Here is a 23,851-nt window from a genome sequence, read left to right on the forward strand (position 1 = left end):
ATTACGAAAATATACAATAAGGCAGTGTTTGTTAGTTGCACACAAGGAGAACTATCACTATCGAGTTTATGACCCAATTAGGATGCTTTATGTGACGCGAGGCGCTCGTACTCGTCGCTCAAATAATATCTGCTTCTTTTTGTATACTTAATATCATCCATTCGTTTATAAGTTCTTGTTGTTACTTTAATATTAATATCACACGACACTTAATAAAACTATAGTCTTCACAGCACAGTAACTGATTTATTATAAAAATTAAAACAAACGCAAGATAAATTAATACTAACACAGACACAACTTAATTCTTTACTCATAACATAATACAGTATTTACACTAGTAGTTGTTCTTGTTACTTTTTATGTTTTCTTAATAAATCCGTTTGCGACCAAATCAGAGCAAACAAAATATACTCTTAAAAGACATTCAAAGTTAATGGAACTAGCATTACTTGAGATTCCTAACACAATCATGTCATAAAACTACATTAATCATAATAATATGTTTAGGAATATTAGGAACACAGGTACATAGTATTTTAATGTCAATAGTTGAGTGATAGTGTTAAAATAACAGAGCAAACTCATTTATTTTTAATAATAACATTAGTTATTTTGGGAATAACTAGAGTCTGATTAGATGTAAGATAAAAGAGTAAATATAACAACATGTAGTCTGGTCCTATCGTGTAATAACACTTGACATGCAAGTTATCGTCAGTAAAAATCAATCGGCAAGTATTCATTGATTCTGATGTTCAAAGTGGTCCCGTGCTTTACGAAGTACTCCCTGCGTTTTGTGTATTTCTCTGCAAATAGCGCGTTGCACACCCCTTTTCTTCATATTAGCAATATTCAACTGTGTCAAGGTATCTGCTAAGGTGGCTTTGGTTCGGGCCAGTTTTTGTTTCAATATCGCATTCTCCTCATACAGTGCACCTGCAAATTTTAAAGATTAAAATATTTTCCTGGGAGAAGGAATAAGCATCAGTGATCAACAAGGCTAGAGCCGCTGTTTCTCACCGGACAGGTCGATGACCCTGATTGAAGCTCTTGTAGCAAAGGAAACCTACACACATCTGCAAAGTAGTGGCTGAAACCAGGGCGTTTTCATGCGGCTAATAGCCCGTAATAGAAATATTTTATGTGTCAGGGTGACAAGCGCGGTGTGACGTGTTGTATCGTAGTAGATCTTTTTGTGAGTTGTCTCATTTTGTCACTTAAAGGTCAGATGATGCCACTTAGCATGTGGGCCTTTGCTTGAGCCGTCATTGTTTCCCATTATATATTAAACAGTTCTTAAAAAGACTAATTCAATAAAACGAAGCTAAAAGTATTTAAAAATTAATTTCACTATTAATTATTATAATCTACAAGCTTTCACACATAATAATCTTGTCCCAAAGAAGGCAAGGCCTGTACTGTTGTATGTAAGTCCAGAAATACGAATAACTATTTATTTTTGTTTAATTTCCATGTAAATCGAATGACAACTACAAGTTACTACCTAAAACTGATATAACTATTGTAGCGTAGCAACGCTGCAACGTAAATAACGAGAGTGTCAAACTTCAAGACATTGTTAATTTCAACGGCTCCGTCAGCAATACTCGTAGCTCAGCGGAAAAGTGTTTACTTTAGACGCTGTAGACCCGGGTTCGATACACCTACCAGTGTATGGAATTTTTTGGGTTTTGTTAAGTTAATGGAAATTTCTAGTAAGTTCAGGTTCAAATCGATCAGAAAAAAAGGGATGGAAAATGTGTAAGCAGGATAAAAATAGTTAAAAGAATTTTCTAGTACAATTTAAATTTAAAGATGGAATGGGAGAATCATTTTAAAAATAGAACAGATCCGGGGGTATATAAGCCGTACTATGCGTGGCCTACGGCAGTTCTAGTTCTGACTCGAAAGTGTAAAGAAGAAGAAGAAGAAAAGAAGAAGTAGTGAAAAGTGGAAGTGTTCCAAGAAGAAGATAGAAGAGACTTAGTGTTCGGTGCGGTGTGACGCGTTGATGGTACTGCCGCCCACAAGAGGAACAGCGGCAGACCGGCGAAGTGAAAATCATTAAAAAGTGAACGCAAATAAAAGACTCGTTCCTATAAGCGGAGTATTATTTCCAATCCCTGACCCACCCCCGTGTCACTATGTAATTTAATAATAAAGATAACTTGTTTAAAACATAAAAATATTATGTGTTCGTACAAAGTGAAATGGAAACAAAACCATTTTTGCACACTGTACTTTGTACAAACGATATTCGAGCTAGGTGTCATGGTATTATATTACGTTAAATAAAGAATGAAAAATGCGTAAATACGTACGTGGTGATAGGTTTATGCCATCATTATGTTCCAAGCTCGATAACCTATCACTGTCTATACCCTGGTCCGGAGAGGTGGGCCTATCTTCATCAGACAGTAAGGGTTCATGCACTTCAATAATTTTGTTATCAGCCTGCATCGCTATCTTACGAGTCAATTCAATTTGCAACTGAGATTTAACGTCCAATGCAGCTGATAGCTTGTCCCTAGTTTCTTCTAGTTCTTTTTCTAATCGCATCTTATCGTGGTGCACTCTTGCTCTCTCCAAAGCGGTTTGAGAAGCCTGAATGGTGGCCTCGTCCGCAGCACGGCGTAACGTTCTCTCAGTTTCCAAAAATGTCATTTCAATCTCCTGTCTCTCTGAACGCATTTTCTCGATAACTTGAACATTATCTGCAAGGCGCTGTTCATTATCACTTATTCTTGACTCTAGTACTGCAACAGTTTTCTTCAACAATTCTATACTCTTATTGGCATCACTCAGTCCTACCCGCTCATTTTCAAGTGAATTTCTTAAACTGTCCCTTTCATTGGTCAATTCATCAATTTGTTGTGTTTTCACATCTATTTCGTTTTTAAGCTCACTGTTTTCTTTCTTTAATATCTTGCAATATTCGGTCATATCATTTAATTGGCTCATTACCGCTTGGTTGTTTGTTTTATTTTCTTCAGTCCTAGGACCCGTGGAAAGCCTTGAGCGTCTTGACCTTTTTATATTATCTGATGCCGATTCTCTTTCTACAACTCCTGACACATCGAGCCCGACTCTAGCTAGAGAGACATCTCGATCCGGCTCCGACCAGCACTCTGATTCAGACATAATATCAGCTTTAGGGTATGGCCGCGTTCTACTAATCGAGTATTTGTGATCATCGCTGCAAGTCATATGGTGACCAAACATCATAGTTAATTCTTCTATTCTCATAGATTGTGATATGTCCAGATTGCTTTCATCTAATGTAAATTCATCAGGAGCTATAGACTCGTCCAGTTTTAAGCCAACAGGTAGCGCGAGACTCTGTTCCAGTATACTTTCTGCTAATTTTTTCTTATCTTCACCGAGGACACACCTAAAACGATATAACATTTTACCATAATAAAAACCAGTAAGTACTATATTACTTATAATAAATATGGCACTCTATGGTATCCTCTGACTTTAGATATTGATAAGTTTTAAGGAAAGTGTAGGACCGCAACAGAAAATCGTAGTATCTGCTTTGAATTTTGTGAAAATTGAATTGAACTAATCAATTAAAAATTAATTAATTAATTTAATTAAATTTTTGAAACTTACTTATGATATAATAGTTTATCCAAAAAATACGCCATTCCTTGCAGGCGTCGTGTCAAGAGTTGCTGCAAATTTCTGAAAATTATCACATATTAGATATTTCATTATTGTTACTACATCATACAGATATAAATAACTATAATACAAGATCCGCGTGGCTTTCGACTAAAAATGTTTAAAAATATACAATATTGCAACATATACCTTATGTATATTAAAATTATGTTTAACAACGTAACAAAATTAAACAGTAGGCAATTGTTTTCTGCGTACAAAAATATGTCGCTACCAAAACCTAATGTTGGTATATATTAATTAGTACATTATGAAACTAGTCATAAATCACCAGTGGGAGGCTCCTTTGCTACTCAATGAAAATTCCTACCGCAATGGCAGTAATGTGTAAGCATTACTGTGTTTCGGCCTAAAGGGCGCCGTAGCTAAAGTTACTGCGGAAACGAGACTTAACATCTTATGTCTCAAGGAGACGAGCGCAATTGTGGTGCCGATCAGAATAATTGGGATTTTCAAGAATCCTGAGCGGCACAGCATTTCAATGAGCAGGGCGTGTCAATTACCATCAGCTGAACGTCCTACTCATCTCGTCCCTTATTGAAAAAAAATTTAAGTTTTTAGAACAGATTACCTACAACAAATATTTACACACACCAATAACAAAACGCTATTTTTAATTCAAATTACATTTTTTATAATAAAACAATATATACCCTGAGTCCCCGTTCGGTCCATCTTCCGCATTATTTTGCAAGACCCTCACTTTACTTTCCAAATCCCGTATGTGTTCGTCTTTGCACTTCAATATTTCTTCGTATTTTTCTATTTGTGAATCACTGACTTGGGCGTATGATACTTCTTTGTCCTGGGGAATGTAATTTTATTAGTAATTATTATGGACGCTTAAAAATTATGTAATATATAAAATTCTCGTGACGCGGTGTTTGGTACTAAACTCCTCCGAAACGGCTGAACCGATTTGTATGCATATCGAGTAGGTCTGAGAATCGGCCAACATCCATTTTTCATACATTTGGGTTAAAGGTGACCAAACCCAACATATTTTTTATGTCAATTTTTTTTATTTTTAAATTATTATTCTAATTCTGCATTAAAAAAATACATACAAATTCACAGTCTGAGAATCGGTCGCCATCTATTTTTTATACCCCAAAATTAATTAAAATTATTAAATATTTAATTATTGAATTTTTTTATTACTTTACATGGCAATACAACGTTTGCTGGGTCAGCTAATATATTATGATAAATAATAAAAGTAGCTAGTGACATTACCGAGCTTATGTGACTTTACATATTACGTCATCAGTGACGAACACAACATGCGGTGTCACTCAAGATGTTCAAGCTGAGCGTTGCAGAGGGAAGATTGGAACAAGCCGTATCATTTGAAGTATGGACTTTGGTTTCACATTGTATCATGATGTGCCTTCATGAAACTCATCTAATTGGTCGAATATAATATTAATAACAATACATACTCAAAATAATTAAATCTGTAGTCCGCCGTATTTGCTAAATACTAGTTGACCCAGCAAACGTTGTATTGCCATATAAAGTAACTAGCTGACCCGGCAAACGTCGTATTGCCATATAAAGTATAATTCACGCGATAGTTTTATAAGTAATAAAATATTGCCTATATTATAGCCTGTACATCATTTTGTTCTATTGTCAATAGTTTTTGAAGCGCACGCAAAAATAGGTTTTCGATTTTACACCTTGTGTTACAAAATAGCAATTTTATTACGGATCCCTAATTTTGAAAAAAAAACATAGCCTATAGCCTTCCTCCATAAATGGACTACCCAACACTGAAAGAATCATTCAAATCGGACCAGTAGTACCAGAGATTAGCGCGTTAAAACAAACAAACAAACACTGCAGCTTTATAATATTAGTAAAGTAATAAGAATAAAATAAATAATTAAATTTTTTGGGGTGTAAAAAATGATGAAAATGACGACCGATTCTCAGACCTACCAAATGTTAAATCGAACATAAAATATATCGTACTACAATAATTATTATACTCTATTGCTATCGGTTGCAACATTGTATTTTAAACTATTCTTTCAATTTGATTTCTGAACGTCGGGGTTCATCAAAGGGAAAACAAAATTGTTGTTTTTATTTAATTCCGAGCATTTTTATATTTATTCAATTCGTTTTAAACCTTCTCTGGACTTCCACAAATAATAGCGAGACTAACGAACAGCAATTCATTTTTATATATATAGATAAATAAAAAAATAATGGACTGTAGTTTTTATCATAACATTTTTGTCCGGAGAAGTTATGGCTTTGTATTTTAGGGAATTTAGTTAAGAATTATACTTTAATATCAGATTCAAACTAGTATCAATTTTTTGGCACCAGTTTCAATCGAACAAAACGAAACCATGTTTGGTCAATCCCCTTTATAATACATATTATACAAAACAGCTTCACTCACTTTGTGGATTGTGTTCTTTTAGTCACGTTCTTAGAAAGTCTTTTTCAGCAGTTAAAATATGGGCCTCTATTCTATAATATAATATAGTAATAAATATTATTTAATAATTGAATGTCTCACCAGTTTTAACTTCTTGATCTGTTTATCTTGTTGCTGTATCTTTTTCATGCACTCTTTTATCATTTGCAATGCTTTACGGTTTTCTTTTTGCAGTCTTGTTACTTGATCCTAAAATATACGACAAGTTAAAATTAAAAATTACAAATTAATAGCGATCGGTTACACCCCGACAAGAGGAGCAAATTACTAAGTATAAGTTAATATTGGAATTAATTGTGGAAATAACTACAATATTACAGTGTCAGACGTAAGTTTTTTACAGAAAATTGAGAGTGGAATAGAAACTAAAGAGGACATAATATTGTATATTGTCAGTTTATTCAATTTAACAAAATATTAAAACTAGATAAAGTAACATTAACAAAATTGTGTTATTAAAGTAAAATTACTTATAGAGATAGGGGTGTTTTTCTACGAATTAACTAATTTGCTTACATCGCGTGTTCAGTTACTATATTTTATATAAAATAGCATTAAAATATAAAAACGGATCAAAATTTGTTGAATGAATACATTTCACAACCAAAATCTCAAACTTACCATGTCATTATAGTTCACAGTTTCAGCCAAGTATTCCCTGAAATTCATAATTGATTTATTACTTAATAGGTACCCATAAATATAGCCGAGCATAGTATGTTGGCATTTTCTCTCCTCATTTATAAAATATGTGTTAATTACAAAAAAGTAAAATTCTATTATTTATAACTCTTTATTGAAGTAGGCTTTATTTTACGGAAATCCATAATTAGTGTTAGTGTTAATTGAAAAATTAAAACTTTCACTAGCAGTCTCGTGCCAGAGTTAGGCGAGTCAACATCTTCTGAGGATGCCTAGTGTAGAGGCGAAACACGTGTGGAAGTGTTTGAAGACAAATATTGGCGGAAACATTTGGACTTTATAACTCTTTTAAATAGAAAAAAAAAGGTATTACTTTGCTATAGGATAAGTTCACTAACATTAGGTAAGTTTGTATTTTACTAACAAATTATGAGTTGTTCGAAATAAATGATTTTTATTTATTTTATTTATATAGTGGCTTTAGCGGAAAGGTCACCACAATTGAGCTGATGTCAAGTTGAGGAAGGCTGCCAAATAATGAGAGATGGTACGGTGTTGAAGAGCATTCCAGTTTAAACGGTAATAATCTAAAATGTGACTTATTCATACTTCAGAGCAATAGACCAAAAGCTCGTCAAAAATTACAATTACTTAAGAATTGCATTACAATTATTTTAAATATGAATATGAAATAAGAAAAAGTCACTGGGATCACATATCAAGTATTTTGTATTTTATTAATTTCAATGTAAAATAACTCAAAGGCGTATGTTACAAAATTTTAAAAATGCCATTCAGTGTCAAGATTACACGAACATAAGCATCTATTAGTTGCCGTAATGAAAAAGCTATTGTTCTTAGTTAGTCTCCTCTGCCAATCCTTCATCTAAGCCAGCTGCACATTTAAATAGGGCATATAATCAATTTATCATTAAAGATATGATATCATAGAACAGACTACATAATAGTACAAGTAACCATAGTAAAAAATAATTACAGCTTACCCTGCCGATTCAGATTCTTGTGTCTCGACGTTTTCTTGTTCACGATGTTGAACTGAATCCTATAATAACCAATGTATATTAATTAGACAGTATACTATCAATCATAAGTACTAATTAGCTATTGTTATATTTTTTATCTTTATTAAGCAGACGTTAGACGTTAGCATTAAAAAATTAAGCATTTTAGGTATCCAATGAGTTCATTTCTAAGTTCGCACAACTAATACCTATTAAGTAACTTAACGCTCAGGATCACGCCAACGACCTTTAGCGTTTTGGGGCGGTGACAGCTATCTCGATTCACGCGCGCACACTGACCCCGCACAAATATAATTCGTGTGAAAGTCAGCGGCACATTGCCTCCCACCACCCGCGGACAGTGTTGACAGCGGACATGTCAAAGTTATATGTTTTTTTTTTTTAACGTTCGATTTTTAGAGAAACAAAATAGCAATTTTCTTTTGTTAGAGCGATATAAATATCATCAGTATTTTAGAAGCAGTAGCAAAATTTAAAGTTGAAGACAGCTTCATTTCAATAATTTTTATTGCATGGTATTTTACGTTTCATAAAATTTTTAACGTTCGGATTGGAGATTACATTTCAGGCCCTAACATATATATTTTTTTAATCTCCCAGCAAAGTCATTGCAGAGCATATAAGGACATAAAAGATGATCATTTCACGACACCAAGCGGCTTTAAGAGCCCGCAACGATCTACCTTCGTTATTTTGTAACACCTTAAATTTTATCTGTGTATGTTCCAATACAGGTAAAAAAGTTCCACGTCTATAAAATTTGGATCGCTGTTGCTTTGAAAAGTAAAAGCAAAGGTCTTTAAATGGCTCAAAGTCGTTGTATTGTAATGCTCGATTCTATATATTTTTTACTTGGAATAATATTAGAAGCTACGTTATCCATTTTCAGACATTGAGTATGTTCTTAGCCCCTGCCAGACTCCGATAAAAACAATTAAAAATGGCATACTACCGTTATAGTATAACAGCTGAATTTTATTTAATATGTTACTTCAGGAGCTACAAAAAGATGTATGATCACTTCATATGGTTTCGGATTTTCACATTAAAAGTTTAGCGTAGGTGCGATAAATTTTTCAAAACACCTTATTGTTTACTTTAGGACGATACTTTTTTTTGACAGTGAGAACTCTAGTGAAAATAGTAAACAGCCTTGAAAAATTATCGCATTCACTCGCCTCACTTTGCCTGTGAAAACTTTCTCATAGCACTCTCCTGTCGTGACTGGTCCCAGCCTTATAGTTAGTTATGCTGCTGGAGTTTGAAATGAGATTATATCTACTACAAGCTTTATGGATACTTACAATAGGTATGGAAGCTAAAAACACTACCTGATTCTCCAAGACATCGATAGCTTCTGCTGCAGCCGCCAACAATTCTTGTTTATCATTGAGCTGCCTTTTAAGCTCTTCAACTTCTACCTGAAGCCTTACATTATGTTCTAGCAATCCCTGCAATATAGTCAGCATCTATAATCTATCTGTTTACATCCAGCTACATTATGAGGTTCCCCAAGCAAAAAACTTGAAGCGCGCCATCAATTGAACTAATAAAAGGAATAGAATTGTGCCAGCCAGCGATAACAATACGTCATACATAATATTGAATTTAACGGATTTGGCAAATTTGTCGTTTGCGTTGGATTTTAGATTATTTCTAATAATGACATATATACAGTTTGTGGAAATAAATTTAACAAAATTCTGTTTTTGTTCACAATATGTTTACATAAACTTTTTGTTTCAATAAAAACGTATTCTATTTTTAATATTATTTTCGATCTTTATTTATATTTCGTTTTTTTTTTCTGTAAGATTTACAATGAATCTCATTGGCCTATCAATGTATAATAAACCCTATGCAGCTACGAACTGAGTACAATTAAAAATGAATATTTTTGCCCTATCAATGTACTATGAACCCAACGCACCTACGAACTGAGTAATTAAACTGCAATACAATATTAGGCTAATAGATAAAAAAACTCACTTATTATATTTAAACGTTTCATATCTGAATGTGACTTTGAAAACGACAACGTTACACATGTTGGTAATAACGTGAATAACGTAGGATTCTAACGGTGTGAATGCAAAATATAACCACTTTGTATTAATCCACAGTAGCAAAAGCAAAACAATATCTGTCTCCTTCATACTCAAAGCTCTACTACGAAGCGCAAGAGAGACCGATAATAATGCACAAGCAAGTACGACCGACATGTAGCGAATTATTCACAGACACTACACAAGCGCAACATGTAAAATTGTTGAACGTGGCAGCTTTAACTAATCGACCGACGCGAAGTACATAATATTTGATCCAAGGATTACTTTTTACATTATGTTACCTACTCTTTTATTTATTCTTTGGAACCTAGCCCTGTACACAAAACACTAACCTGTTCTGCAGGTGGAGATCCATTGCCCAATTTCTCTTCCAAGAAATAGATTCGAAGTTTAAGATTAAAATTATCTTTTTTAAGACTACTGAGTTGCTCTTCGTACTGTTTCATACTGATCCCACTCACGGAAGTAACATCTGTAATAATAAAATTTACTGTTAATATGTATTACGAGTGGTGCCTCCGGTAGCAGATGGTACCCCCCGAGGTAGACCCAAAATGAGGTGCAGTGATGACCTTCTTACAGTGGCAGGTAAAAACTGGCTGGAGAAAGCAAAAAATAGACGAGTTGTGGAAGAAGATTGAGGAGTCACTTACCCGGATGGGATCAAGATAATAATTTTAGTAATAACATTACTTTAAGGTATAATTTTTTATGTTACTAACATATAAAATATGTAATCTGTACTCTTGAATAAATATGCTTATTATTGTTATTATGTATTACAAACAGGAATGTAATATCTTAGATGAACTCTAGAAGAAAAATGTATTCTGCTGGACTTTGGTTACCTTTCGCAATACAACAAGGAATTGTCATATCCAAGACACGTCTAAAAGCTACATGTTGGTTACCATTCAAAGATTTTTTATGACAATAAGAGACGACACGAGCAGGACGTTCAGCTGATGTTAATTGATACGCCCTGCCCATTACAAAGCAGTGCCCCTCAAGATTCTTGAAAAACTCTGAGCGGTACTACAATTGAGCTCTACACCTTGAGACATCAGATGTTAGGTCTCATTTTCCCAGTTATTTCACTAGCTACGGTACCCTTCGAAACACAATAATGCTTACACATTACTGCTCCACGGCAGAAAAAGCGCCGTTGTGGTACCCGTAGTGCTTGCTAGCCGGCATCCTGTGCAAAGAAGCCTCTTACTGGAGTTATATTAAAAAATGACTTTTATGGTATTAAGATGATAAATTATTTTAAATGCGTTATTTTTTACTATCCTAAAATTATTATTTTTTGGCAATAAGCTTATTGTTGTCATTTATGTACATTCAATAAAAAAATTTGCGTACCGTGCGCTTCTTGAGTAGGCAGCGCCATCTGTTGCAATTTTCGAGGACTAGAACTGAAACAAGTGAAGACAAAATTAAACAATTTATAGAGATAGCTTACTAATGAGTTCAACCATTTTATTGTTTTATACATTATACTGTTTACAGATATATTTCTACCTGCCTATCTTTTATGAGTAGAGGAATAGAAAAAAAAATTAAAATCTAATACATATTTTAATATAATTTATAGGTATCTTTCAAAATATGTTAACATTGCTGTTTTTATTGCTTTTTTATGGAGAATGAATTTCACATTTGGACGTAATGTCTGGTGTTACGTGGCATTTCACAACTTCATGTCTCACTAGAAACTTTTTGCCTCGCACAAGCACTTTGTGTAGTCATCCGGCGCTGTTTTCCAAAACCAATACGACTTTCAAGTATAGAGCGTAATCCAATAATCTCTCTTTATATTATAATATTTATTTATATTTTTGTTATAATATACTATATAATATATCGTTACTGGCTACAAAGTTAAATGAATCCTATGATATTTTATGTACCCACTGCATTTCTGTGCTGCGAAAAATTTCGCAACTTTTGACTTTGTTTTGTTTTTTCAAATTATTTCCTTTATTATTAGTATGTGCGAATCAATACGGCAAATAAACTGAGAATGCAAGATCTAAATGCAACTCTAGTTGCTGGAGCTGATATTTTAACTTAAAATTATTATAAGATTCTTGATATATACTGAGACGTCACAGAAACCCCGCGCAAAATGGCGCGTTTGAATAGCCGAAATAAATTGCCGGAAAAGAATATTTATTTTTTAATTTAATAAGAATGTTTTGATCAATAATTTTACGTATTTGATATAACTTTTAGGCTATAAAAAAACAAATTAAGTATTTTTTTAAATCATGCATATACCCAATTAAGTTAGTTAGTCAAGTCACTATTAAAATTTAAAGGTAACTACAGCGTTATATTTTATTGCGTAGTTATATATCACAATTTGTTAATTTAACATTAATTTATTTATGTAAGCAACTACAAACTACGATATCCATAGGTTTTTTTCGTGTTTATGGTTCTATTACTGGGAGGTGGGTTCTATAAATATATCTTTAAACCTAGCTACAATGTGTACAACAATAAACCACATAATATATCCTAAGACCTAAATGTTATATTTAAAGTAATTTTAATTATTTAGTACACTGTACTTATTATTTACACTAATGAATTATAAGAATATAAAAAATAATATAAATAAACACCAAAACAAAACGCAATTTAAAAAAATATTTCGAAAACGAAAGCATCGAATCAACGTGTCTAGGCTTCAGGGCCGGATTTAAACTTAATGACGCCCCTGGGCACCGGAAAAGAATCCGCCCCAATACTGGAATTTTACTTAAACTTATAGTTTAAACATTATATATTTATATTATATTATATATTTTATTTTTAAAAGTAAAATAACTAATCTATTGCAGAAACTTTATTATATGTTATATATTCTAAAAACATGAGTATATAAAAAAAAGGTGACTCATAATTGGATGTAGATCCTGAAAAACATTCCAAGCCACAAACATCATATTTTTAATTTTATTTTTATAAATATTAGTGTATTCCATACAAGTGGGTTGAGCTACTAAGTCATGGTGTCATTTAAAGAGTGACATTAGGACTGCCACCTGCCATTTTTTGTCAGTCCCTTAATATGAATCACGTGACCAGTTTTGTGTTCTTAAATCTTAACTCAATTTCGACATGATTGTGATTTGGAATGTTTTTCTGAAATTATGTCCAATTATATTACATAAATTTTTTCACAGGCCAACACGTCTGACTTTTTGAATTGCGAATTGGTCGATTAAATCTTCGCAATCTAAACGTTGAAGTACGTCGGATTCGATGCATAGAATAGCTAAGCTATTGAGTCTATTAGCAGTCATTGTAGAACGTACAAAGTTTTTAACTCTCTTCAAACATGAAAACGATCGTTCTGCGCTACAGTTTGTTACAGCTAATGTCATAAATATTCGATAGGCGATTTTCACGTTTTCAAACTTAGTATACAAGTCATTTGCATGCAACAATTTCAAAAGATCAGAAGGCGAATTCTTTTCTATCATTTTTTCAGTGCAATAAGCATGGAAGTGCACAAATTCGTCATCGAGATGTGAAGAATAAACATTTCTTAAACGTTCAGCTCTTTTACAAATTTCTCTATTATCCAAGTGGCCAAATTGAGTGATAACTGAGAACTTTTCCTGATTTTTTTCATAAGCTGCACATCTTTTGCGCAATTCAGAATCCAGGTTTTTTTATTATTAAATTTTACTAAACGTGCCAAAATTATAATTTACAAATAATAGATAAATTGAATTTCTTGAATTATCAATTAATTATATTGAGCAATAAGACTAAAAAAATTTTTTTTCACTTTCAAACTTTTGCCGCCCTAAAACATTTGCCCCCCTGGGCACTTGCCCCAAGTGCCCCTATAGTCCAGTCATTATAGTAAGTTCACCTCGGAATTGGAGATACCCAGCTGTAAGTCTGTAAAAACTTGTATTTTGACACCCTAAAAGTTGTCTCAAAACCTACATATGGCATATAAGCAACTATTAAATTTCAAGGTCAAAGGTTTGCGCTTGCGTTTTTTTGCGCTTTTTTTGGAAATATCTCATTTCCTATGGGTTTTTTGATTTATACACGGTTGAAATGTTGATGAGCAGCTGCACTTGTTGGTGGAATATTTTTTCACAGGTTATATTTTACACAGGTTTATTAGACTTAGTTTTGTAGACTTGACGTAATGCATAAACGAAGATGATCGAGACTTTTCACAGATTCCGGAGCATTAAATAAGGTTTGAGTTCCACTCTCTAATAATCGCTGGGCTGAACAATTTTCTTCCTCAAATGCGAAAGAAAATGATAAAATATAATATAATAGTTAATAAAAATTGAAAAATATTTATAATCATTGATTTATCGATAGTTCATGGAAGAACTTGAGACAAATATCGTTGAAGACGATAATGAAGACCAGTTTGAAATTTATCAGCAGCCAGCAGACGACGATGAAGAGGAAGAAGATGATTAAAATTATAAATTGTAGTTTTTGTACCCTTTATTCCATTTTTTTTACTTCCAATAAAAATAAATGTATTGAATGATATTTTTTAATAAAAAGACTAATTCATAATTTATTTGTTTTTTCTTTTCATAATGTAAGAAGTTATTAATATTAATTAGGTTAAAATTCAAGTATTATTCCTATATTTTCATTAACAATTCTGCAATTACGGACAGGTAAGTTTTGTTAAATAAATTAATACTGAGTAAAAAGTGAATAGGTTAGGAAAAAAATTATAAAATCTATACTAATATTATAAAGCTGCAGTGTTTGTTTGTTTGAACGCGCGAATCTCTGGTACTACTGGTCCGATTTGAATGATTCTTTCAGTGTTGGGTAGTCCATTTATCGAGGAAGGCTATAGGCTATGTTTCTTTTATAAAAATTAGGGATCCGTAATAAAATTGCTATTTTGTAACACAAGGTGTAAAATCGAAAACCTATTTTTGCGTGCGCTTCAAAAACTATTGACAATAGAACAAAATGATGTACAGGCTATAATATAGGCAATATTTTATTACTTATAAAACTATCGCGTGAATTATACTTTATATGGCAAAACAACGTTTGCCGGGTCAGCTAGTATAATATAATAGTTAATAAAAATTGACAAATATTTATAATCATTGATTTATCGATAGTTCATAAACTATATATGGCGCGTTTTCGACCGGAGGCACCGGTTGACCTGAAGTGATGCTGAGACCGCGCGCTCTCCGCCCTCTATCTCGAAAACGGTTCACCGTATAAAAAAATTTTTTAAACAAAATTTGTAGAGAATTTTGTATTATACAATATTGATACTAAATACAAACAGCAAAAAACCCATAGAAAATGAGATATTTCCAAAAAAAGCGCAAAGAACCGATTTTTGTGACCTTTGACCTTGAAATTTAATAGTTGCTTACACCCTACATTATGTAGGTTTTGAGACAACTTTTAGGGAGTCAATATACAAGTTTTTACAGACTGTAAGTCTGTAAAAACTTGTATATTGCTGGGTATCTCGAATTCCGAAATTCTTACCTAATTTAAGCTTAAATGACTGGACTATAATGTAAATCCACCGCTGCACGGCACCGCGCTAAGTAATTGAGTAACTCTGAACAGAGAGAAAAACACTCGTTTACTTTTGCAATGTACCTATAAAATGTTATACTTATATTCAAAAATTACAAAGATCTATTTCCTCAGGTTTCCAATTTCTTTTTTCATTTAAATAAACATAGCCTTCATCTACTGACAAATAAGACAACAATTTGCACTGTATTCTCCTGTCAGCCACCTAGCGTTAGTTTTGATAATTATTTGGAATTACTTAGTGGGAACATTAGTGTACTAAACTATTCTTAGTAGATGGCGTTGAACCATAGATCTTCCCGTCGATTAAACATCATGTAGGTAGTGCACAATGATACGTAGATCACACTAAAAGTTTTGCGTAACCTAAAAAAACAACATGTTATAACCAAAGTATTATGTTTATTGCTTTTCAAAATACTCTCCTTAACATTTCAAACATTTTTTCATGTGATCGAACCATTTTTTAAAACATGAGGACCACAGATCTGAAGGCATGTTTTCTACGTGCTGATTGAACGCTATCACTGCCCCATCGGAATTGGTAGAAGTGAAACCTCTCATCAAATCTTTGACAATGGGGAAAATGCAGAAATCACCGGGTGCTAGGTCGGGGCTATGTGCAGGATGGGAGAAGAGTTGTATTTTTTGAAAACTAAAAATGACTTAGTTTTATTGGCCTTGTGTGAAGAAGCGTTGTCATGATGTAGGAGTACGCGGATTTTTGGTCGTCTTTCGCGAACTTTTGTACCACCCTGGGTAAATAAATGATAGAATACCACTAGCCATTAACACTGTTTCGATCTTCAAGTGGAAATGTACAGATGGGACCCGTAGCTGAGAAAAAAAAAGCGAATTTTTTTACTAACGACTGTGACAATGGCATAAACAGCATTAGAAAGTTCCTTGGTCGTACTTCATAGGCATCTGTGAGCACAATTCCACAAGAGCCCGCTTCTTCTCCGCTGTCAGTTCATGAGGGATCCAACGAGTTTCCGAACTTTCAATTCCTCGTGTAAAATTTTCTGAGTTTGGCTCATACCAATCCCCGATAGTCCTCGAATTGTCTCATAGGTAATCCGCGGGTGTTCTTCAGTTAGCCGCTTAACAGTAGCCACATTATTTTCGTTGACGGCAGTTGAAGGCCCCCCTTCAAATTCGTCATGTATAGAAACCCGACCTCTCTCAAATTTAGCAAGCCATCGCCTCACGGTGCTCAAGGAAGGTGCTTTTTTTTATGGAATAGGAGGACAAACGAGCGTACGGGTCACCTGTTGTTAAGTGATCACCGCCGCCCACATTCTCTTGCAACACCAGAGGAATCACAGGAGCGTTGCCGGCCTTTAAGGAAGGTGTACGCGCTTTTTTTGAAGGTACCCATGTCGTATCGTCCCGGAAACACCGCACAAGGAAGCTCATTCCACAGCTTTGTAGTACGTGGAAGAAAGCTCCTTGAAAACCGCACTGTGGAGGACCACCACACATCCAGATGGTGACGATGATATCAGCTCTTCGGAACACTCCCCGTGATAAATGCGGTAGAAGACACGCAATGAAGCGACTTCTATACGCAACGCCAAGTGATCCAGTCGTTCACAGAGCACTGGGTCCCCTACAATTCGAGCTGCTCTACGTTGCACGCGGTCAAATGGATCGAGCTGATACTGGGGTGCGCCAGACCAGAGATGACAGCAATACTCCATGTGTGGCCGGACCTGTGCTTCTCTCCCAAAAGCATTTTGAAGCCGAGCGGCACAGTCTTGCGGAGAGAGAGAACTTTTAAAATCATAAAAAATCATTTCTCTTAAATCTTTTCGACTTAATTCCATTTTCGTTGCGTACTTAGAACTTTGATGTGTGATAAAAAACAATTGACAAATGATTTCCCGCCAATTGATTTTTTTATTACCAAGAAAATTGCAACGTTTCAAAAAATATAACATTCGAAATTCAAATAGTTCCGATTAGCTAGAAGTGCAAAACTTTTAGTGTGCCCCATGTAGAAGTCAATTTCACAAACTATTTAGTATTTCCGAATCGAACACTTATTCTATCGAGTATATACTCGATACAGTAATATTACTAGGACATACTTAACTTCAATTATTATAAATAACTAGGAAAAATATATTTCTTTAGAGCATTTAATATTAACATGGTTTATGTTTTTTTCTGGGTGACAATTTATATTAACTGTTATAACTTTTAACACTCTAGGCTATAGATAGAGTAGCAGTTACTTCTTGCCGGTATATGTTATTGTTAAAGATATTTGATAAGTCATTGTTTACATAACATCCTTTTTAAGATTACGCGTGTAATTGTACTTTATAAAGTTTTTGTTGTCATTGTTAGGTTTGGAAGTTTTTTCTTGAAGTAGCTATTTTTAATAGATGACAATGATAGCGATATAATATCTGGAAAAGAAGAAATTTATGACAGTGACGATTCAGTTTGGTAGTAAAAATATTACTTTTTAATTTAAGTAAATAACTATTTTTAATTTATTGCTATATAAATCAAAGTTACTAACTACATAAAATAGGTACGTCTAGGCAATTTAATAATATACATGCATAAGACGTTTAAAAAATAAAAATATTATTCGTTGTGGTACAAGTGAAATGGAAACAAAGACTTTTTTGCACACTGTACATTGTAAAAACGTCATCGAGCTAGGTATCATGTTGATTCGCCCGAGTTTTTGTTATGAACCTTTTAATTTTAAATAAATTATTGACCAATAGAATGCCGAGTTTATAATTAGCTTAATTTTATTTCCAGAGCTAGGTACAGGCTATTTTTAAGTTTACAATAAATATCTTCTTAAACTGTATTACACTTACCTAAACGGAGAGGAAATGTTATTAATTGTTGTACTTCCATGTTTCGAATTATTAACACGCGGTAAAGTTGCCATCACTATTCACCAGGTATTCATTTAAAATATTATTATTATAGGAATGTAAACACTTCACAAAAAATATTATCTCTTACACAACGCACAATCGCAGCGATTATGACTGTAGCCGACAAATAAATAGTTTACAATTAACACCCAAGAATACAAGACGGAGAAACAATCACTAATATTGTTTACAAAATACAAGCAAATTAAGTAAATACATAACAGCAAATTATTGCGTGTTTTGATCTCACCAGGTTCGTATTTAGGACAGGCGAGGGAATAATGACAAGATTCGGGGATAATCGGGACTTCTCGGGTGTCGAGATGAAACATTCCCGCAATATGAATGCAGTGTGAGTGCGCTAAAAGGAGATGCAAGATTGAAGTGAGAATACAAGGGGCGGCGCGTGGCGACGGATGCTGTTCATTACAATTAAAAGGGACAGAAATAGATGCAAGCGTGACGTAAAATGTGCTCTCAATAAATTAAATGCGCTTAAACCTGGTGTGGGTAATATAAATAGATAACAGTTAATGAGTACTTCGTTCGACAGATAAGAAGTTCATAGGCGATATGTTGCATAAAGTGCTTAATACTCGCATGAATATTATATTTTGTTTCTTAGATCATTTTTACGTTTAGAATCTATATAGACTTACGGCCGTTTTCAATAACCTATCTATCCTAAGCTTAACTTACTAGAGGTAGACAAATCTATCCTTTAACGCTTACTTGCATTTCAATAACCTATCGACATAAAGCATTGGACTGTAACTATATTGGACATAACTATGGATAGATAAGATTTTGTCATTAAACGGTGACAGCAATGTATCCGTAACTAGAGATACGTTATTGAAAACGGCCGTATGACAGCTTTGAAAACGTTAAAAAAATAGACTTTAGAACTAACCTCTATTTTGAGCAATTCACGCACACTAACACAAAGTGTCATACAAATCGCGAGTGTAAGAGGTAGCTTGTCACACACACTAAACAATTAGACCTAGCCTGTTTTTATCGGTTGTCTAACAGTAAGAGACTCTAGACGTATAAATTATTGAAGTTTTGTTAAATACTTAAATGAAAATTGTAGTAAGCAAACTTTTATCAGACAGCTCTCCGAGGTCAATCGGTAGAAGTAATTTCAATTCATCGCCCAAATTATAATAATTGTGTTTTATTTCAATATTAAGGTTTTGAAATATAAAGCGCTGTGTATCCACTAATCGGGTGTACTGAGGCCCTAGACAACGTCTCGTGACTACAAATTACACCCTCGTAGGAATCCATTTGGTGAAAAATGTACTGTTTTATAGGAATAGATCTATCTGGTAAGGTGGTGAAACTCACACGCCCAAATTTATACAGAATAACTCATGTGATAACACAGTCATGGTGCTTATAACAAACATCACTGATTAATATAGGAGTCACCGACAGGCCGTACATTGACGGAGAAGGCCACACATCGGGGTAAAGCCTAAATAATAAATACTGGACGGAGATGAGTGGATGCAGCCAGACAAAAGAGGCTCTACCATGCATAGGTCAGAGGTTCTCTCGCAAGCTGGTGAAACTCACACAATCAAGATTACGTAAGATAACTCATGTAATAACGGGTCACGGCCCCTTTAACAAGCATCTGTTTTATATAGGTGTCACTGACAGTCCCCTGTGCAGGGCTTGCATGGAGACAGAAGAAACGGCCACACACCTCATTCTGGAGTGCCGTAGTGCCACATACCGGGCCAAACACCTGGGGTCACCGAGGACTCACCCCGAAGTCATGGGTGACATCACAGATTTGAGTAACTTCCTTGAGGAGTTGGGATGGCAAGATTAGCAACCCAACCCTATGACGCAAAATAGGCGCACAGCAAACGTCGAGTTGCGGAAAGTAGCCCGTGGATACCTATACCCATACCTAGCGGGGTGAAACCTGGGGAACTCTTCTCGATGTCATTGGTAACATAAGAAGTTTGAAGACCTTGCCGTGTCGGGATTGCAAGAGCAGCCGCCCAACCCACCACGGAAATCGTCGCACAGTAGACAAAGAGTTGAAGAAACATAAAAACAAAGCGGCCAAGGGTTCCGTAGCAGCAAGTAACAGAATATAAAGCTCTTGTAGTTCGTTGTAACTTTGATCGATGTTTTAATAATAGTGTATTTTTTTCAATTAAGTTATTCATATTACGATTTATGACGTCCTAAAAAACCTATTTACTAGATCTCGTTCAAACCACTTTTTTTCGGTGGAAGTTTGCATGATTATGTACATCATATATTTTTTATAGTTTTATCATTGACATAAAAAAATTTTGAGTTTCAGTTCTAATATACCAACCCCCAAAACTTAGTTTTTTTTTTTCTATTTTTGTGTGAAAATCTTAATGCGGTTCACAGAATACATCTACTTACCAAGTTTAAACAGTTCTTATAGTTTCGAAAAAAAGTGGCTGTGACGTACGGACGGACAGACAGACAGACATGACGAATCCATAAGGGTTCCGTTTTTTGCCATTTGGCTACGGAACCCTAAAAACAGGGTCTCTATGAACGAACGACGGTCCAAATATTTAATTAAGTTAACCGTATCGTGTGGGTTATCATATGAGAGATTCATTGGCTCAAGCTTAAACAGATTTTAATTATTAAATATTAATTATTATGATAATTTATGTTTTCGATTTGTGACGAAGATTAAAAAAAATTAAGGTTTGATATTTCGAGACCAGGTATTCTGACTTGGTGGTTAAGGTTCCAGCGGGTGATGGTGATCACATAACAGTGGGTGGGGTGATACATATTATGCTCAATTGGGCTCCTCTTCCATTTTGATGATTTATGCTATAAATTTACTAGACATAACAGACGTGGTTTATAAAACACAATAAAATGTAAAAAGAAATCATTACACTCACATTATAACTGTAGAATCTGCAGCATCAGCCATGGTGACTTCAATCTGTAATAAAACAATTCAAATGTTAAAAATATTGAGATCTTGATTAATGTAGGCATTAGCCGATTACCTAAAAGATGTATTTATACCTTAGTTATTATTAAATAAATTACTAATGATAAAGTGAAAAATCTTCTGATGCAGCACATGCACAGTCTAAAGATGGAACCCAATTAAAGGACTAAACTCAAACCCACATTCACACACACACACAGTTTACTTATTTGTTTTAATTGTGTGATAATTGTGAAATTTGGTTTTTAATCATATATTTAGTCAGATATATTTTTAAGCACCAAGAAGTTGCATTAAGAATAGCTCAGTTTTTTCTATAAAATAAATTGGTATATAATCGTAATTTAAAATCAATATTCTGTCTTTGTCAAGCCTACATTCACTGCAGATAGTAATGTATGCATTGGAAGACCACAACATAGTCAAACCGACTTAGTATATGGGCAATAAATTCAAATTCAAAATTTTTTTATTCATCATTTACAATCACATATGAAACTCTCCTGGTAGATTTAGATAATCTGTGTTAGGAGAGAATCGCTCATTGCAAGTTATACAAAACAATATTAAAAACTAAAAGTAAGGAAGTGTTTGTCTCTAGTGAATTGGATTATAAACAAATAAAACCAGTTATCTAGTCGGCCCGGGCGATCTGACACGAAATAAGTCATTAATTTCAATGTGGATCAGGTTATATTAGCATCATGCTAGCCGCAGGTAATAATTAGGTAGCTATAATGAATGGTAATTTCATTATAAAAATAATCACTTTAAGTTAGATTGTTTCAGAGTCTTTAGGAAGCTTAAAAAATTTAAATTTTGACCTTTAATATGCATTGCTTTATTTATGTTTCTTCATGTTTAAAATATCTGTTGGAACTGTGAAGAAGGTAACAACAGAGAGTGAGTTACTGCTCGCTCGTTCGTCCTGACTGGCTGACTTATTCTGTAGAGTCCGCACATACTTACCATTTGAATGTACTCTACCTACACAGGGAGTGAGACATGCCTGAAATTACTTGAAAAAAAAATACTTCTTTGTGAAGTGAGTTATATGAAATATATATAGGTGGACCTCAGTACAGCATAAGGGAACCGAAATTTGTGCTAAATACATTTGTTAGTTGTTGCCTGAAGTTAAGTTAAAAAAACTTTTAAAGGCTTATTAAGCTTCCTTTCCTGGTCACTGATAATAAGTGGTCATTGCTGATAGAGTATAGAGGCCGTGGTGTAGACTCTAGAGTCACTAGATTAACAATTTCAAGTATAACTAAAAGTATTCTATGATTAACAACAGGAGCGTTGACGGGTTTTAGGTGGGTCATGGGTGTATTAAATAATGTGCAGGTGGCAGATGCGCTATTTAGTACAGGTGCCCCGGGACATAATATGTATATGGATCAAGAACTTGTGCTTAAAATTATTCGCTGAAAACATATTAATGTATTATATATTGTTCATATTACAGATACATGATATAACATTATGTTTATGATAACACAGGAAACTTACCCAGATTACCAATAACTGGTTAGTGTAGACCGATAAATCTGCTAACCTTACGACGACCTTAAATTTTGTATAAAATTAAACTTTTGCACCTTCGATGGCCACTATAATCTAAATAATCAGGTTTAATGTAAGTGTTTAGGTAAAATCTTTTTGAAATAATTAGGAAATTTGAATTTTTATTGAGCCGTTGACAATGTCAATTTGTTTTTTTTTAAATTCGTTCTTGCGCTTTACTAGGCTATAGCCAGGAGCTTTCGTTAGAGAGTAGATTACTCTTTGACAGGAGTTTAGTTCGAAACGAGTTGCCAACCTTGTAATACATGCATTTTAAGTTAAAGTTTAGGTTTATTTTTAAATCTTTATTATTATTGCCTTTATCTTAAATAGAATTTTTGATGTTCAATTTTTGCTGAATAATAAATATTAAATACATAAAAGTGCAATATTTACGCGCGAAATATAATACATCTAAACGCAATGCTGTTGGTTGAAGTACAGTGTGAAGTCAAAGGCTAGGTAAACCTACACAATGCATATTTCGATGGTTAGCGATATATTAAATCTTATGTTGTTTTTTTATAATCCAATTATCTATATAATTATTATTTATAATGACTGAAAGTGGATTTGTTAAAGCGCAATCTGATAATCTTCCAAAAAAAGACGCGTTTATGATGCTATTTGATGACGCGTTTCTAGTGTTTCAAACTCAGATTTTAAAGCTAAACCCCCCTTTTTACTATTCGATTTGATACTGAATCGAGTCAATATGAGTTTATTCGGCAAATTGGGCCGTGAGCAAGTTTTAATATATTCTTTAATGTAAATTCAAACCTAACGTGGAATGTTAATTGATCGTTTTAGTAATAGATGAGTTGTGTTTACATTTTTACAAATGTGTTTTTAATAGTGAATTACAGTACACTCTATGCAACGTAGCAGTAGACAGTATATAAAGATAT

At 33.8% G+C, this 23,851-nt stretch overlaps 1 protein-coding gene across 2 annotated transcripts; it reads right to left on the minus strand.

Moving 5' to 3' along the window:
* Positions 1-226: 226 nt before the first annotated feature.
* Positions 227-23,049, minus strand: LOC126966389 (centrosomin). Of its 2 annotated transcripts, XM_050810389.1 has the most exons (12): positions 22,890-23,049; positions 21,322-21,365; positions 11,268-11,320; positions 10,235-10,374; positions 9,165-9,284; positions 7,795-7,853; positions 6,770-6,806; positions 6,230-6,337; positions 4,347-4,498; positions 3,622-3,693; positions 2,325-3,394; positions 227-939 (listed from the first exon to the last, which is right to left on the minus strand). In XM_050810389.1, exons 2-12 carry the CDS (start codon positions 21,351-21,353, stop codon positions 743-745), a joined length of 2,040 nt encoding a protein of 679 aa, XP_050666346.1. In that variant the 5' UTR covers positions 21,354-21,365; positions 22,890-23,049; the 3' UTR covers positions 227-742. The 2 variants fall into 2 exon arrangements, with proteins under 2 accessions (XP_050666346.1, XP_050666345.1); XM_050810388.1 differs by lacking the exons at positions 21,322-21,365; positions 22,890-23,049 and adding an exon at positions 18,335-18,669.
* Positions 23,050-23,851: the final 802 nt, after the last annotated feature.

The sequence above is a fragment of the Leptidea sinapis genome, chromosome 10, assembly GCF_905404315.1.
Source record: "Leptidea sinapis chromosome 10, ilLepSina1.1, whole genome shotgun sequence".
NCBI lineage: Eukaryota > Metazoa > Arthropoda > Insecta > Lepidoptera > Pieridae > Leptidea > Leptidea sinapis.

Coding starts and splice junctions, on each gene's coding strand:
- LOC126966389 (XM_050810388.1), bottom strand. CDS start 18,408: ATGGCAACTTTACCGCGTGTTAATAATTCGAAACATGGAAGTACAACA. Junction 3,694..4,346: donor GGACCGAACGGGGACTCAGG/GTATATATTGTT, acceptor GATAATTTTCAG/AAATTTGCAGCAACTCTTGA. Junction 940..2,324: donor TGGCATAAACCTATCACCAC/GTACGTATTTAC, acceptor TAAAATTTGCAG/GTGCACTGTATGAGGAGAAT.